The 18,337-nt window shown below is 35.5% G+C and overlaps 2 protein-coding genes and 1 pseudogene across 3 annotated transcripts; 1 reads left to right on the top strand and 2 right to left on the bottom strand.

Moving 5' to 3' along the window:
- Nucleotides 1–401: 401 nt before the first annotated feature.
- On the bottom strand, nt 402–4,500 carry LOC117614828 (agamous-like MADS-box protein AGL12). Its single transcript, XM_034343738.1, has 7 exons — nt 4,164–4,500; nt 3,844–3,931; nt 2,429–2,490; nt 1,619–1,718; nt 1,251–1,292; nt 793–834; nt 402–680 (listed from the first exon to the last, which is right to left on the bottom strand). The coding sequence occupies exons 1-7, from the start codon at nt 4,343–4,345 to the stop codon at nt 582–584; spliced, it is 615 nt and encodes a 204-aa protein (XP_034199629.1). The 5' UTR covers nt 4,346–4,500; the 3' UTR covers nt 402–581.
- Nucleotides 4,501–11,001: 6,501 nt separating this feature from the next.
- Nucleotides 11,002–14,521, top strand: LOC117629726. Of its 2 annotated transcripts, XM_034362314.1 has the most exons (5): nt 11,002–11,367; nt 12,177–12,623; nt 12,750–12,808; nt 13,119–13,634; nt 14,261–14,521. In XM_034362314.1, the coding sequence occupies exons 1-5, from the start codon at nt 11,115–11,117 to the stop codon at nt 14,414–14,416; spliced, it is 1,431 nt and encodes a 476-aa protein (XP_034218205.1). In that variant the 5' UTR covers nt 11,002–11,114; the 3' UTR covers nt 14,417–14,521. The 2 variants fall into 2 exon arrangements, with proteins under 2 accessions (XP_034218205.1, XP_034218197.1); XM_034362306.1 differs by having other exon boundaries at nt 12,177–12,808.
- A 269-nt stretch (nt 14,522–14,790) lies between these two features.
- LOC117629718 lies at nt 14,791–18,277 on the bottom strand (annotated as a pseudogene).
- Between the last annotated feature and the right edge of the window lie 60 nt (nt 18,278–18,337).

Here is an 18,337-nt window from a genome sequence, read left to right on the forward strand (position 1 = left end):
GTAGTCCGTGCGGGGTCGGGGCCACAACAACATCCATCCGAGTCCTATAGTGTCATGTGCAAGAGTCTAATAGTCATTGAAGGGTGGTAGAGGGGGTGACAAATAAGTCCACTTGCTCAAGATCATAATTTCAATTTTGACTTATTTTCAATTACGATGGAACTTTAAAGTAACACTTATTTAGGTGGAATTTGCAAGTGCATGTTACAAAATTTTAATCACCCATATTTTATTGAGAAAAAAAAATGAAAATTGTTTATAAATATTGTTTTCAGTTTCGAAAAAAAGTGAAAACGAAATGTTTATCATACGGTGCCTTAATTAGGTTTGAACGAATATTCAAAGCATTCTAATTACTAAAATTCAATACATAAAGAGAACAAGATAATTCAATCACATAGCACACCACAATATCCTCCTTATCATTTAAGTTACAACACAAGTTTACTGCAATAACAACACTATAGTATAGAATACTACAATATTGACATACATTTGATATCATAAGCAACCTAGGTAGCTAGATGATTATTAATCTTGTTTATGAAAGTTTAGTACTACATCATTGCTAATACAATTTCTTAAATTTGAAATATGTCATCATCTGGTATGGTTAGTGGATATGGATTGTCAAAGGCCATTGGTGTAATGTTAGTAACTCCGATGTTCTCTTCAACAATCTACATGAAAATATATCCAATATATTTAAGATTAATAAGCTGAAAACTATAATTCAATATATCTTTACCGAAAATAATCTTCATAAAAAGAAAGAAAAAAAAAATTGATTACCTTGTCTTGTAGATACTTATTTGCAGCTGTCAGTATTCCTTCCTTCAAAACATGAATTTAATTTTTTTCAGAAAACTATATAAAATAATAACTCTACTATATTATTTAACTATGTAGTCTATACATTCTAAAATATAAAAAAACTATGTAATCTATAATATATGTTTAATTTAAATTTAATCTGTATTTTGAAAAAAAAAAAATATCACGATACTGTTTGGCTAAAGAAAATTACCTTATAGCAGATATGGCCTTAACCAAGTTGGCTAGACCGAATCACTACTAGAAAAGCTCACTTGCACCCAAGTTTCGAAAAAACAATAACCAAAAAAAAAAAAAAAAAAACTACCCTATATATGTGTGACTATTTGCACTAATATCTCCAATATGACAATAATACATACTATTTTATTCCATACTAAAATAAATTAATTAGATATGCTGGAGTGCAAACTTACCGAATTCCTTAACAGTTGGATCTCTTGGAACAAAACGTCCATCTGTAATTGTTTAACCACTTAGCTTTAGAAATCAATTTAACTTAGGCTCGTTTTGGGAATCTTTCTGAATAGACCAGAAAATTACTTTTATGGAAAATTACTTTTTTAAATAATCACTTCAAATGATTTTAAGTGATTTTATGAAAAAACATATAGGAGGTGCTTATCCCTATAATCACTTAAAGTGATTATATAGAGAAACACATGGGAGGTGATTCTCCCCATAAGTGATTTTGGCATATTCAGAATCATTTCCAAACGAGCTCTTATATAACATGAACTATTTATTCTTTCGAATGTAATTGATGGAATTATAAAAATTATACCTTTGCCGAGCGTACGTGATAAATCCATACTTCAAGATGTTTTTCAAGCACTTGTAGTTCATCCAAGGTCATTGTGCCAGCACCCCCTCCAAACATGTACCTATAATGTTGTCATATGTAATTGATAACTATTGCATTTGTATTCCATTTCTAAAAGTTTTCTTTACCAATTTAAAATAAATTTTTTTTTGGTTACATTGGGAGGGTTTCTTTCTTGGTTGCTAAGTAGGGAGAAGGTGGAGGGCCACAACTAGCTCTTGATCTCCCGCTCACATGTAATATAGTCAAATAAATTTTGGACCTTAAAAAACGATATATGCAATGATGTAAATACAATCATTGGATTAAAGGACCAAGAAAAGTAAGGATCCAAACATTGTTGAATTTTGTTCCTAATTAGTATTTCAACTCTCTTACATACATACATATATAATATAATATATTTTTTTTGACATGGGGTTTTTTCATGGCTTCATGCAAATGAAACGTGATAAAATCAGTGTCTCATCATCTATCTTATTATTATTATTTGTTTTGAATACAAGTGATAGTCTCAATTATAAAGAGGAGGGAGTTTCTCACACACACAACTACTAAGGTACCATAGAGATTCGAACATGACCACCGGTCTGTAAGTCAAGACTCTTTTCCGTTGGATTAGACCCCGTTGGCTATTAATTTTTAGAATATGGGTATTTGATTTGAACGATTTTTCTATACAATTTTTAGAACATGGAAATTCTTACATGTAAAGACAAGTCATGCATCCTATGAGAACAAATAAGACATTATGAGGTTGTTTTGTAATACCTGAGACCTTTTTGCAGTATTTCAATCTCCTGTTTCAGCAGGTTAATCTCTTTTTTTGCATCCTATACCAATGAAAACAAAACGTGGAAATTTAAGTTAGATTCAAAAACAAATTATTTACATATTTGGGCAGCCACACAAATAATCTGCTGTTTCACTTCTCTTAATCTACGTATAAATAAGAAATTTTCGTACATAAAAATCAACAACAGTCGTATATGAAACATAATGTAAGATGCACATGCATGTAAGTTGATGAATACTATGTGCTTTTACCATCGAATGAATTTTTTTTTAATGCATTTTTTCTCCTAAACTTTTCTTTTAGTGTTAATGTACCATCTACATTTAAGACCGTAATCGCATGATATACTTGTCAGATATTTCAAAGGGTGATTTCTTCATTTAACTATACTTAAAAAGTTGGAAATTTTAAAACTACGACAATAAAGAAACAGAAGTAGGATATTGGGTCCTAATTCGAGTGAAGTTGTAACCTAGGTTGAACAAGGGGTGAGAAAGAGATTGAGAGCTAAGGGTTGTAAAGACAAGGGGTTGATCGCAAGTAAAGTTGTTTTTTTTCTTCTAAATGAAAATTCTCGAGAAATCACCGAAAGAAGATGCAAACACTTTGAGAAACCTTCATAAAATTTATGTTTTTTGTTGGTTTTTGTTTTATATGTGTGGTGTGTGATTCATTATATTTGTTGGGTTGTGTATGTATTCATCATAGATAAACAACATGATATTTACAAGATATTTTACAACGGGCCAATACACCACACTACATAGGTTAACAACAACTAAATATTCAACTTATCACAAATATAATATCGTCATCGTCATTCATATGAGTTGACCAACTAAACAGAAACAAAATACCACTAATCCAAAGACTAATTTTATAATTTAGATTAATGGTTCCCTCCAAAAAATTATGAAGAAACAAGTCAAAAGTAGCGTAATACTTAAATCGTAAGCGAGAAGCATGCACCATCTTGTAACTCTTACTGACGGGTCAGTCAGAGATATGATAATCCGACAGACATCGATAGCTCTACAATAGATTCTTTTAATAAGGTGTCACAATATTCTTGGCCTTCCAGAAAGTTGTGATATGAGAAACATTATTCTGTGTATCTGCGTGTTATTTTCTTCCTTTATTCAATTAATATTGTTATTCTTGTCAGAATTATTTTATCCAGCATCTGATGCTGCACTATCTGCACCAATAATAATATGGATGGGAATAATATTCGTTTTATATCACTACGCAACACGTATATACGTGTGTGCTTGCAGCTATGCATATAGTACGAGAAATTATTTAGTGTGACGGTACACATATATATGTAACAGTAGAGAAATAAATAACGAGAAAAAAGAGAGCCTGAAGTGATAAGATATGATCGTACCAGAGTTTGCGTTTCTATGGCTTGATCAGCCTGAGACACTCGTGGTGGCTTCATCTTCATGTACTTCTCAATAAGCCCTTGCATGTTTCTAGCACAATAAATAACAAAGCAAGTCAACAAGAATAATTAACATTTCTATACAAATATTTCCTTTTATATATATATATATATCTAATTATGTATTAATACACTGAACATGCAGTTTCAAAGTCACGACTAGTGTACCTATTTGATTTATAATTCAATGTAAATTCTTTCTTTTAATTCTTAACAATACATGGCATGTTATACATTATACACAAAGAGAGACAGCTAGAGACCCTTTGGTGGCAAGTTCAAAGAGCTTTCCATGGGAGGAGAAAATGAGAATTCCAATATCAGCATCACACAGCACAGAGAGCTCCTTAGCCTTCTTCAGCAGCCCCGCCCGGCGCTTGCAGAAGGTAACCTGCCTGTGCACCGGGTTCTCGATCTTCTTCATCTGAACCTTTCCACGAGCCATGTTGAATTCAATACTCGAACTCAGTACGTACTTTTTTCGATCTAATTTATGAGTATGGAGAATGGTTTAATTTTGTAAGCTGCTTTAATGCAGACAACCTTCCACTAGTTTGAACTAGCTTCGAGGTTGTTGCAGACCCTCCTCTAATTGGGAACTTAGAGCTGACGGTTTGCCTCTAAGTATGGAGGGCTTAATGCCTTATATATCTCACGTGGATTCTCTTCTATCCTCTCCACCTCATAATTAAGAATATGGCCGCACCTACCTTTACAAATCACTAAGCTTTGTTTAACAATTAATTAGTTTAACCTCTCACATAAAATTAGGTCTCTTTATTCTATCCTGCTCTATCTTCAACAGGATTTCAATTCCACTAATCACATTACCCACACATTCTCTACCAAGGTTAATTTGGCCATTTTTCCTTGTAACAACAAACTATAAATCGGGCTCAAACCAAGCCTCTTTCTCTCTACTTATTTGCCAAGCGTAAAGCTACTGATTTGATTGCTTAACTTTACTAGATTAGAATTAAATCCAAACTAATCTTTATCAATCTCACTCGTCTTTATGAATTTTATAAAGAGAGAATATATTGGATTTTTGTATTAGTAACACATTAGTGAGTGTGACCTCTATTAGAAATGCTTTACAAATAGTGTTTTTATTGCCTTAGTATATTAAAGTCACCTGATCTCATGCGTAGGTCAACAAAAGAGTATGGCCCTCCCACTGGATTAAGAATCCTCAGTGACCATTCAACACTCTCAGGTGAAGGAAAAGTATACTTGTGTGTGGGACAGTTGAAATCTAGTCAGCATGCAATTTGGATGCTTTTTTGTTTTTTTTCATGTGCTGCCCATCAGTTTCTTAATGAACCAATGAGCTGCCCATGTTGGGTTGCTTTAGCTTTAGCTTTTTAACTTTCTACTTGTCCCCCCTTCCCCTTGGCCTTCCCTTCACGCATTGCCCTTTGTTTCTGTGACAAAACCCTAGCTAGCATGCTTTAAGCTTTCCAAGCTTACTAAAAAGTTTGCTTTTTCTCTTCAAAACTTTTTATTTAAAAATAAAAATAAAAATAAAAACTACCAAAAGTCAGGTTAGCCTTCTCCACTGTCTCCCTAAAACCCTTTTTAAATTTTGTGAGAATTTGGTTATTATTATTAATCTTCATCTTAACTTTGAAGCCAAGAATCTTGTCAAATCCTACACGTTCAATACAATTCATTAAAGAGATCTCTTTGACATCGACGGTCACAGTCTACATGAAGTGGCTTAAACAGATGCCACGTGGATGCGTATAGTTCTTTTGCAGGGTAAAAGCTTGATTCCAAAAATCTTTTGCTAACACTCACTTAGCCACTTAGCTTTCAAAAGTTAAAGCCTAATACTCAGGCAAAAAGAAATAAATAAAATGCCACAGTTCCAAAATATGTATATAATATTAACTTTTGTGCCATACATATGAACCAACGAGATTCCATTATCATTTTTGGCCCATTCAAACAAATAACAAGTGAAACCTTAAAGATCTCATATGTACGGTACGGGTTTTGTTTTCTGTTTTGTATTATTTGGCTTTTTTTAAACTGAAGACAAAAATAGCTAGAGACCAAAATGAGAAGAGGCTAAGGAAGATGAAGTTGAGGAAAAGCTCCATAACACTTCCGTTTGTTGGTGTAGGTGGCTTGATAAAAGTTATGACATGCAAGTCTTGTATCGGAGAATACAACAATAATCTAAAATTCAAATATAGGTGGCCCACTACTAGTTACCCCGATGCCTTTTAAATTAAAACCTCACACCTAGATGTTCATCAGGCCTATACCACCCAAGCAGGGGCAGAGCTACATCAAGGTCTGTCGTGGCCCTGGCTCCCCATTTATTTGAATCCTAACTATGCCCCTGCACCCAAGGTATTGGACCTAGGTGGTTAAGGTACAACATCGATGCATGATTTGGATTGATATTAAGCTCCAATTGGACCTAGGTGGTTATGTCAAAACTAGTTTGGTAACACGTTTGTTTTTTTTTTCTATTTTTCTTGTTTTATATATATATATATATATATATATATATATATATATATATATATATGTGTGTGTGTGTGTGTGTGTGGGAGCAAGGGAGAAATGAAGGAGAACGTGTAAAATAAAACTGGAAATTGAAAACTATTTGTACCTACTTTTACTTATATTTGGATGAGGAAATTTAAAACTGAGGAATTCAAAAATGATAAAAAATACATACATAGGTTTATAATATGAGATTTAAACAGGAAAATGTTAAATTCTTTCGTGCGAGTAATAACTTTGAAACAATAAAAAATCAAAAGAGGATAATAGAGACTCGGATAATGGTCAAAGTGACACGACCCAACCCAATTTCCGCTTTGGAATTCGGGCCAAGCCCTGTGCGTGTCCGACACCTGGCAAATGTCGGGCACAATGACCTCTTTACCCTTTCTGCTAATAAATACTGTTAAAGCTTTCCTTAGACTCTTGCTGAAAATTCGGCAGAGTCTCCCCTGTATTCGTCTAAACCCAAAATTATTCCACCTGTCAAACAAACTGATAAAACCACACCAACTGCCAGAATAGGGTAACTAACATATTCCTCAATTCTGGTTATCGACTATAACCAGATATCAGAGCAGTTACTAATTAATTACAAGACTTTAGGTAAATTACAATAAAACCTACATTTCGGAAGTAGTTTGGAAGCTGGAAGTAGGCCTGGTGGTGGATTCCTGCGCTCTCAACTGCCTGGGGGGTGCAAAACATTTCAAAGTGTGAGTGGACCAAAATAAAGTTCTGGGAAACTGTATATGAACATAAATAACCCCCACTGTAAAAACATAATATTCATAAGAAAACTGAATCTGTAAACTGTACTTGAGTTATGATAAGTCCAAAGCATTTAGGTAAACATATATATATACAGTTATACACACAGAAGTATAAGCTGCTCGATATTAAGAAACTCAAATAAAATCACTGAAATCAATATTCGCATAATTGCACTGAAATTCCTTTAAGGTTACCAACTGGGTGTACCCTTTTAATTCCGTCAATTCCTGGTATCCGTCAATTCCTAGTAATCGTCAATTCCTCTGTTAATCCGTCAATTCCCCTGGCAGGTCTCGGGCGTCACACAGGCTACCCGAGCAGCAAACTGGCGAAATCAGGGGACTATGATCAGCCTGACCCGCCGGCAGGTCCTCGAGGACACGAAGTCAGCTCGAGTCGCTCAGGCAGGATACAGGGGACCGTAGTCAGCCTGATCCGCTATCCTGGCAAGTCTCGGGGACATAAGTCAGCCGAGCCGCAATCCTGGCAGGTCTCGGGACACCAAGTCTGCCGAGCCGCAAATCCTGGCACTCACGGTCCGAGCGTCCCCGAAACTCGTGAGGCAAATGTCAAGTGCACTGACGTAACAGGAAATAACCTGGATGTCCGTAGACATCATCATATCCGAAGGCAACATAAACCGAAGGCAACCTGGATGTCCGTAGACATCGTTTTATTTGACGGCAACCTGTTTCTGTAACAGGGTACCCACATTGGTTTAAGAACAATATATATATAAACTGCTGAGAAAATGTAATATAAACAGAGAATAATATTTCTGAAAAATCTGTTGAATAACTGCATCTGTAATTCATCTATAGCTGTGCTGCCCCAAGAAAAGAGAAAACTTCTGAAAAGTCTGATAAATAGCTGACTTTTGTTAAATCGGAAACTATACTGCTATTTAATCTGATGTAAATCTCAAACTCCGCTTTTTGTAAAAATTCTCTGAAATCTGATAATTTAACTGTATTAGTAATGCTACTGCTATTTGTTATAAAAAGCTCAAGATCTGCTGCTCATATAATCTCAATACTGTATATAACTCAAAGTATTTAGCTGCATAAATCATGCTCAAAACTTGTAGAAATACTTATTCCATATCAAATAATGTAATTCATTTGCATAAAATCCTTTATAAAAGAAAGGTCCACTCACCACTGGGCCGAGCTAGCTGGACCTCTTGAAGGTCCCTCCTGTGGTTTAGTTTGGCCTCTGGTGCCTCACATGACTGATTTGGTGTCCAGATGAGGGAGAAACTGAGGTTGGAAAATCGGCCAAAACTGCTGCGTTTTCCAGCAGTTTCCAGCGGCTCCAGCAGGACGGCGGACGGGCTGAGGTTGATGGCGGGAGCTGGCCGGTGCTGCTGGGTCCGTTCCGGAGGGTCGGGGTGGCTTGGAAGGTGGCTGCCCTTTTGGTTTTTCTGAACTATCGGAGGGAGAGAGAGAGAGAGAGAGAGAGAGAGAGAGAGAGAGAGAGAGAGAGAGAGAGAGTGTGTGAGTGCTCGAACCAGAAGAAGGAGAGAAAAATAGAGAGAGTTCGGGTACTGTAGCGGTACTGTAGCAATAAGAAATTCAAAATTCCTTTTACGTCCTTTTCGTTTTTAGACCTTTTCTCGTTAGTTACAACTCGAAATTAGGCGTGCCACGTGTCTACGAACTCGTATCGTCAAGCTCTACGCAACGGCGTAGGTGGAATTGCCAAATTCCTTCTCGGTCAAGAAGTCAACTTGTCCCCCCTCTTAAAAGAGGTGAGGACAAAGTCGTCTTTCCGCTAGAATAAATTAATACTAATTTTAGGATATTTTGTTTTGGGTTATTACACAAAGAGTAATGAATAATACTTTAAATTATTCTAATCTATAAACAAAAAATTTGGAATTTTTATTTATTTAAAGAAGGATATATTTAACGAGTATACCCAATAGCTTTATAAGTCAAGCACATACATTTGTTCCTTTTTTTCATGTTACAGCCAATAACCATACAGTGTTACATTTCTATCGCATTTATTATTCAAACGCACTTTTTCAGGAGTGACATCTTCAAAACGATCTACTAAAACATAAGGATGAGCAGTTCGCCAATGTAAAGGATGGAACTTCATAACAGATAAGAAAAATAAAAATAAATTTAATAAATACTATAGCCGGTCGGCTATACTATTTATTAATTTTTTTTTAAAAGGCCCAGTATAGCCGCGCGGCTATAATATTTATTAGTTTTTTGATAAGGACCAGTATAGCCGTGCGGCTATACTCATTGGATATACTATTTTAATAGTATAGCCGGTTGGCTATACTATTTATTATTAAAAAAGGGACCGCCTAGCGCCTAGGCGGGCTTTTGTGTATTTATTTATAAATAGTATAGCCAATCGGCTATACTATAAATTAAAAAAAATAAAAAATAAAAAACGCAGTATAGCTGCACGGCTATACGTTATAAATAAATAAATAAATAAATAAATATGTACAATATACATATATAGACGTATATTATTATTATAATATACACATGTACATATTATAAAAATAATATATGTATATATATGTAATATATTATATACAGGTATGTATAATATAATATATATGTATATATATGTATATATTATATATGCATAGTTTAAATGTATATTTTCTTTAAAGTCAAATATCGTTTGTAGAAGAAAAAAAAATCGTATTCATTTTATCATGCATAAATTTTCTCTATAAGAGGAAAAAAATCCAATGTTTAAAGCTGATGGTTAGAGACATATCCCGAGTTCATAACATAGAAACCAAATATTCATTATCATCCACTTAAGTTTGCTTTGCATCGACAAACTCATTTAATATTAATGATAATCCATATCTGTCAAATCAAATATCATAGTCAGTTCTATTTTGTTCCATTGGCGGATCCAGCTACAAGAGATTATAAAATTGAGATTCTTTTAGAAACGTTGTAACACACCCATAACAGATTCTTTTTATACATAATTATTACCTCTTTTTTTAATCAGATGGCCTCACAAAACAAAGCTCCTATTTACAAACCAAAAAAAAAAAATATTTCCACCCGCAAAGTTTAAAAGATCACAAAAACGACCCGTTAAAAGAGAAGAAAGAAAGAGAGATCCGTTAAAAAAAGAAAAAAGAAAAAAAAGAAGAGATAGATCACAAAACAAAGCTTTTATTTTCACTATATATTTTTTTAATGCGGAAACCTTGGTCCAGTATATATGGTGTTAACTAGTCATCTCATAATTTGAACCGTTCATCCTTTGTTTCATCATTTTAAGGATCGGTTAATCAGTTAACTATGATCAAATAAATATATATACAATGAAATAATCACAATGCTAATTTAATGAGGAAACATAGTCCGGTTTGGACTCAACTACACAAAATATCTTTCTCAATACCTTCTTTTCTATAATTACTTTCGCAGCCTAAGAATTCCAACCATCAATACTAACATGAGATTCCTATATCTCAAATAATCCCTCTTTTCGCCATTCACCTTTCAGATGCATGTAAACTAAATTATAATCACTAATTATCAATAATCATATTCGAAAAAAAATACTATTATAAAGAGGTGGTACATAATATGATAACTTTAGTATTACCTCTAAAAATAATTATTCTTATATCCAATTCGAGATTTTGGGTTTGAATCCTTCCACGAAATTTGTTCGAACACCTCGTATACGTGATCATATTGCAGTAGAGGCCCATTCTTGTTCGTTAGCTTTCAAGTGGGCCTAAATTTGTGTGTTGGGTTTCTCGCAAGACCATCCACATGTCCCTGTGAAAACTACAGCGTCAGCAACTTTGCTTCAAAGCAAAAGCTCTCTCTCTCTGTTTTCTTCGCTAATTCAACAAAGTGAGATTTTTACATACCAGATGATCCAGTTCTTCCTTACAGTTACAAAAAATGGGTCTTCTCAACTCAGCTTCGGTTGTTGTTTGTGTTCTTGTTTGTCAACTATTTGCCTTGAATTTGGGTGATCTTGTAAGCACTGTCTCAGAGAAGTACATATCAGCAATAGGTGACCCAGGAATGAAGAACCCAAATGTGAGAGTTGCATTGGAAGCTTGGAACTTCTGCAATGAAGTTGGAATGGAAGCACCCAACATGGGCAGCCCCAGGCTGGCCGATTGTGCTGATATTGATTGCTCTCTTACTGGTATGCTCAAGTTCAGCGCAAAAGATATAACTGAAGTACCCAAATGTGTTTGAGTAAATACTGACATGTTTAGAGTTTCACAAATTTCTTTTTAATGTATGCATGTATTGATGGAAAACCTATTTGGCTTATGGAGTTAATGATTATTAATTACCCTTGCTTTAGCTTCTTGATAAGAGGTGAATGGTCGTCTTTGCTTTTGAGTTAGTGGGTTAAGCTGCTTTTGTTCTTTCTTCAATTGGGATTTTCCCATTAGATAATGGATGAGACCCATTATTATATGTAACGAGACCCATTATTATATGTAACCCAATTTCAGGCAACTTATGAGGAACTTTCATGGTCAATAATAGGACTCTAGTGTACTTTTTAGTCAGCTCAGTTTTCCTGAATTGTTTCTGGATGATGCAAATTTTCACAAATCACTACACATTCTGAAATTAGTACGAATTTCGGTCTGTATTTTTCAAGCATGTTTATGCTTCTGCTGGTTATTTCCAATAGTTTCTCGTATAATTCACGGACTTGGAACTGTCTTGATGCTAATTAAAACTTGATTCCTTAATTTGTGACTGTGGCTTGCTTCTTTCAGCACCAACTACACACATGCAGCCTGCCTGAACTTAGCTGTAGAATGATTGTACTATGAAATGTTTACTTCTTTCTGTAAATTCATGTCACTATCAATTTACCATATTTAGGATTAGTTATAATCCAAACTAATACTGAAGTACATGTTTGTAATTTTTGTGTCACTTAGACTTTGCTTTCTTATTGATCCTTTTTGGTTTTATATTTTCTGTTATCAGATCATTTGGATAGGACCTCCCTAGGTATGGAAATTAAGTGTGTGATTCATCACAGAGTAAATGAATTAGACAACAACTTACGGGCAGGTGATAATTTTCCTGTAAGGGATTTTCAGCCATACACAGACCCTGACTTTTATGCAAAGGAAAAGGAACTGTATCTTGCTTCTCTATGTGAGGTTCAGAATTCATCAGATCCATGGCAATTTTGGATGGTCATGCTTAAGAACGGAAATTTTGACAAAAACACTACTCTTTGTCCTGAAAATGGCAAGCCGGTAAGCAGAATTGTTACGGATAGGAATTTTCCATGTTTTGGTCAAGGTTGTATGAATCAGCCACTTGTCTACCATAACTACTCAAGATTGGTTTCTTATGGTGACCGAGCAGTGTCTTTAATTGGAGGATTTTATGGAACTTATGATCTTGATGCTGATTTGAGCAAAGGTATAGGGAAGAACTCCTACTTTTCAGTCTCATGGCAGAAAAACTTGGGCACAGGAAGTTGGATTTTCTCGCATAGATTGACAACATCTTCAAAGTACCCTTGGCTTATGTTGTATCTTCGTGCAGATGCAACAAAAGGACTTAATGGTGGTTATCACTATGATGGTCGTGGCATCATGAGAAAGGTCAGTTCTGCAGCTTTAATTCTTACTCACGGGCACTAGAATTTCATGTCCCAAAACATCTTCAAAGTACCCCTATTTCTTTTCTTTATTTTGTTCACTATTCTGACTGGCCACAAACATACAAAATGAATTCTGGATGCTCTCTTATGTAAATCTAAATCTTGTACATTTGATGAAATCTATTTAATACTATTTATTTGATACTTCTATTCCTCATGCGTCAATATTTTGAAGTTTGAAGTCACACCTCAAAGCATTTTAATAGATAATTTTACTTTTTTTTTTTTTTTTTTTTTTTTTTTTTTTTCAGCTGCCAGTTTCTCCACATTTTAAAGTAAGATTGACACTAGATGTTAAACGTGGAGGAGGCTCCAACAGTCAATTTTATCTCCTTGACATAGGAAGCTGTTGGAAGAACAATGGAAAACCATGTGATGGTAATGTTCTGACAGATGTGACTAGATACAGTGAAATGATAATAAATCCAGAAACTACAAGCTGGTGTCGGCCGGATAACCTTGTTTCCTGCCCTCCTTACCATGTTACTCGTACTGGTGATATAATATATCGAAACGAAACATCTCGGTTTCCATATTCTGCTTATCATCTCTACTGCACACCTGGAAATGCTGAATTTCTGGAGAAACCATATGACATATGTGACCCATATAGCAATCCACAAGCACAAGAACTGGTACAAATTCTTCCACATCCTGAATGGGCTGTACATGGCTATCCTGCTAAACAAGGAGATGGATGGGTTGGAGACCCCAGGACATGGGAGCTTGATGTGGGGGCCCTCTCTAGCCAATTGTATTTCTACCAGGTATAATTCAGTATTTGCTCCAAAATTTTCATTGAGAGTTCATTTCATTAATCTTTTTGGTATTTCAGTTGGTTTTTGTTTTTCGAAATATGAAATTTGCTTCTTGGAGCTTGTTACCTTGTTCATGTTGAATATTCCCACATGCGAAGTTGTGTCCAGTCATAGAAAAAAGTTGAGTCATCATGCATCCCACACAAGCACCCTCTGCATTAAACAGCTAAACACATGAAAGCTGCAAACACAAAAATGCACCGCACAGATGGTTAAAGAGCCTTGCTGGGTATTATTTACATGTCTTTGTAATTGGGATGACAAGGATGCCACTGGCAGGGCTGGCCCTCGCCGTTGCATCAATTTAGGTCAACCCCTTAAATGGGGTCCCTCCGTCCATATTCACATATAAATTGAAAAAAAAATTACAAAGAAAGTTGGAAGTACTACTAACAACACAAAATTTCCCCACAACGCATATAATTATTTCAAATTTGTTTTATTTATTAGGGGTTTTAGTGAAAAATAATTTTTCTTTGCCTCAAGTAGAAGCCTGTATTCTCCTAGTTGACAGAAACTATTTGTAGTCAGTCATTTTCTCCTCTTACCTAGGTGTTCATGATCTTGTTGCACAGGACCCAGGAACAAAACCAGCACGGAGGGTATGGTCTTCGATTAATGTTGGTACAGAAATATATGTCAGTAGCCCAGGAGAGACTGCGGAATGGACTGTAAGTGATTTTGATGTACTCGTTCCTGAAGGTGTTGAAGATGGTTCTAGCTCTTATTGAAATCTCTCCATTATGATCACACTTTTCCTCTCTTTTTCATTTATAGTTGAAATAAGGATTCCATTACTTAATCATGTAAATAGATGTCGAAGTATTTGTACATTATACATATACAAATTCCAAGTACCTATACGAAATGCCATTGTTACATAACTTACATTTGTTATGTGGGAGGTTGAGCAGACATGTCAGAGTGATCTTGCACTTGGCTTTTGCCCTTGCGTTCGAGTTCTGGGTTTTTTTTATAATTATTATATGGAAATCAATGGAAGATCCAATTGGGGCTTTATACATTTCCCAATTGCGTGGTTAAAATTACATCACTAACCATTCAACCTTCTCATCTCATTGAAAAAAAAATAGAGAGAGAGAGAGAAAAAACAAACCACCTCAGCCTAAATAGTTAAAATTACAAATAAATCAGCACCCACTAAATACAAGCGTCATCAAACATCTTGTTGCTCATTCTGGGGCTACGTTTTCAGCGACTTATAATGATTCTGAGGCTACGTTTTATCTATTTATTTGTTTTTTTTTTGGTTCCATTCCAGAGTCGATTAGGTGCATATGAGATGAGTAAGAAGTACTCCCTCATTTTTTAAAATACATAAATGGGGAATCTAAGAACAGGAAAAGTCTATGGTTATAAAAAAAAACTGTACGTGAGAGTTTCCCTTCTGGAAAATAGATGGCTCGACATCAAACGTCCACTAAATACAGTTTCTGCTTGCAAAAGTTATGCCGATTAACTAAAGGTTGAAAAGTATCTCTCTCGACATGAGGAAATTCCGAGGTAAAACTTTTCGTCAATAACCGGCAAAATCAATCCATTGCTGCACATGAGCCTGTCAAAACCAACAATACAATGGCAAAAATCATAAGCACTTTAAGGGAATGTGGATTGCAAATCATATCCGCATTCTAATGAATATATCAGTAAAGATTCCAAATGCATGTTCTAAAGCTTTAAAAGTCATGCAAATTAAGCCTACAATCCTAAAAATGAGACCCAATTATAAATCCAAAGTCACCTTACTATGAGTAACAATAGATTTTTAACATCTCATACAGCATGTTATGTCAAAATTGAATAAATGGAAGCTTTAAAGGATACATTTAATTAACGGGGGAGTTTTACAAGTGCAAGACAGCCCCCTCACATCACTTACACATTCAATCAAGGAAGACCACAAAGAGGATTATAACCGAGTCACTGCAGCAAATGCAAGCATAGAATTAGATTTAAACATAACAATATTTCTAGATATAAATTAAGGAACTTAAAACTGAGCCTCACCATAGTGTGCAATGGCATTACTCTAAAAAATAGGGCCATCAAGTGTTTCTAATTCCAAATCAATCTGAAACATTTTCTGCATCAGTAATTCCATAACACCATCAGTAACCCACACTCTGAGTGTGATGTCTCTGTTGAGCTCTTTGTACTCTCCATAAGGTGGATTGATGAGCCAAAAACTGCCATTTTCTCCGTCAAGTTCTTTAGGGCCTCATGTTTGTTTGCCAGTTCCATAAGAACCTTGATCATTCTGAACGAAACATTACTTGGCTTATGCCCTTTTCTACCATCTGCAAGAGGCACCTTTCTGCTTCCATTAGTTTTCCCAAAACACAAAGCAAATCAAACAGCATGTCAGATACCAATATATAAGAACCGAATTCTAAACCATATCATTCCACAGCTGCAGTGCCATATCCGCCTTTTCTTGCCTCCTAAACAACCTGATCAGGAACATACAAGACTGCGTATTTGGAAGGCACCCTGTATGCATCATTCTGCCATAGACACTCCATGAGCTTTGCAAGTCATTTGACTAGAAGAAAACCCTAAAGAACAAATTGTACGTAGTTGCATTCAGACTCAAACCCTTACTCATCATTGCATCCATCAACCCATAAGCATCACCAAGCCTCTTTGCAATGCAAAAATTCCTAATGGCAGCATTGTACGCTGCAACATCTGGGTAGCATCCACACTCGTTCATTTCCTTCAATACATCTCTGGCTTTATCGGGCTGACCAACCAACCCCAATCCCCCAATGATACTGGTATAGGTGAACACATCAGGTGATATATTCTCATCACGCATTTGCTCTACCACCTTATACGCCTTGTCTATTTCTCTACTCTTACAATAAACATCAACGAAACAATTGTATGAAATGATATCAGGTTCCACGCCCATCTCCCTCATCTCCGTATAGAATCCCTCAGCTTCCCCAGATGACTTCCACCTGGATAAAAATATATTGAAAGTTTGCAAATTAGGCCTAAAGCTATGCTTCAAACTATGATACACATTCCTTGCATCTGTCATACTCTTCTCCTGACAAAGAGTCCTCAACAGAGAATTGAAACAAGTTGTATCGAATTCCGGCACAAGCTTCTAGAACTTTCTAAAAGACTCCACAGTTTGCCTAACCGAACAAACTTTAGTGATCCTGGCTAAAACAACCATTTTATCAAATTTCTATCCTTATACAACTAAGACCTCCCAAGTTTTTTCAAACATTCGACTTCTTCCTAATATATAAAGCATAGTATCCAGTGAAAGGGCACTGTGATAAAACCCTCTTCTGTTCCCAGTGTAATTGAAAAACTCCAAAGCTTGTAAAGGGTTTCCATGGCTGAACCTAACCCGTTTTAGAACCTTATCAAACAAATCATTTGAGAGGGAAACTCTACTTGATTTCAATGTTTGCTTCAAGTTTTTAGAATGGTTCCGGCAACTGACTATACGAAAAACAGTCTCAATGTCATCGTTAGTTTAGCTTCCAGAGCAGAGTAACCGAGAGAGAAACAAAACTGGGCTTTGCGAGATGTACTTGAATAATGGTGATTGGGATGAGAGGGGCTTCACTGTTATTGTCATCATCTTCGTTGAAATGGCGCTGATTGACCCAGGAAGAAATTGAAGCTCTGTTTTTACAATTAGCAGTAAAGATGGCTCTCAACTCTTCAGCTAAGCAATGCTATGTATGTTGGAAAGAGAACCTCATTGAGATGAAGTATGAAAACGGAGGGGGAAGAATTGAAGGAAAAATAATTCAGCAAGGAAACACATTGAACACTTATGGAAAAAAAAAAAAAAAAAAAACATAAAAATCATTAATCTCAATTGTTTTACCAAATGGAATCTAGAATAGCAGCCATGATCTCCTAAATTCTACCCATGGCATATAGACTACATAACATGCGTGATGCATTACACTTCATCTGCAGCCTAGAAGAACCAAACACAATAAAAGGAAACAACAACGGCAAGCAAACTCAAATAGAGACAGACGCCCTAAAATACAAAGAGTGAAATCATTAGAAATTTCCGAGAAAATATATGTCCCTAAGTAATTCAGTAATTCTAAACTAAAAAAATTATGAAACTGTAATCATAGACAGTCAGTTATGAAGATGGAAACCAATTCACTAGTAAAAACAGCATGCATATAGTTTATGCCTAGTTTGAATTTCAATTCACAAGCCCCAATTTCAATGTCAAAAACCCTAAACCGAAGTCCAATTTGATTTCACACAAAAGGCAAAATTTAATTTCAATTTTACCAAAAAAACACTAATTGAAGGAGAGAATCTGAGAAAGCTTACCTGAGAGAGAGTTCATTAACCCTAGCTGCTTTGAGATTCAATCGAAGGTTACACAGAGGCTGAGAGGATGGAGATGAGAGAAAGAGTTAGAGAGGCTGAGATGCCAGCCTAAAACACGAGATGAGAGAGATGAGAGCGGAAGCTTACCTGAATCTTGAGAGAGATGCTGCCAGATATTGATAGTGAGAGAGTGAGCGCCGAGCAGAAATGAAGGAGAGGTCGTTCGATGAGGCCTAACAAAAGAAAAGAAACCGCCAAAACCCCACAGCCCAAAACAAAAGAAAAGAAAAGTAAAAAAAAAA

Source organism: Prunus dulcis, chromosome 1 (assembly GCF_902201215.1).
Source record: "Prunus dulcis chromosome 1, ALMONDv2, whole genome shotgun sequence".
Lineage (NCBI taxonomy): Eukaryota > Viridiplantae > Streptophyta > Magnoliopsida > Rosales > Rosaceae > Prunus > Prunus dulcis.

Bases quoted from the DNA above. Each gene is read 5' to 3' on its own strand.
- LOC117614828 (XM_034343738.1), bottom strand. From the start codon at position 4,345: ATGGCTCGTGGAAAGGTTCAGATGAAGAAGATCGAGAACCCGGTGCAC. The intron at 3,932-4,163 runs GTCTCTAGCTGT...TTATTGTGCTAG, and splicing joins TTTGAACTTGCCACCAAAGG to AAACATGCAAGGGCTTATTG. The intron at 1,719-2,428 runs GTATTACAAAAC...ACAACATTATAG, and splicing joins ATACTGCAAAAAGGTCTCAG to GTACATGTTTGGAGGGGGTG.
- LOC117629726 (XM_034362306.1), top strand. From the start codon at position 11,115: ATGGGTCTTCTCAACTCAGCTTCGGTTGTTGTTTGTGTTCTTGTTTGT. The intron at 11,368-12,176 runs GTATGCTCAAGT...TTCTGTTATCAG, and splicing joins TATTGATTGCTCTCTTACTG to ATCATTTGGATAGGACCTCC. The intron at 12,809-13,118 runs GTCAGTTCTGCA...TTTTTTTTTCAG, and splicing joins GTCGTGGCATCATGAGAAAG to CTGCCAGTTTCTCCACATTT.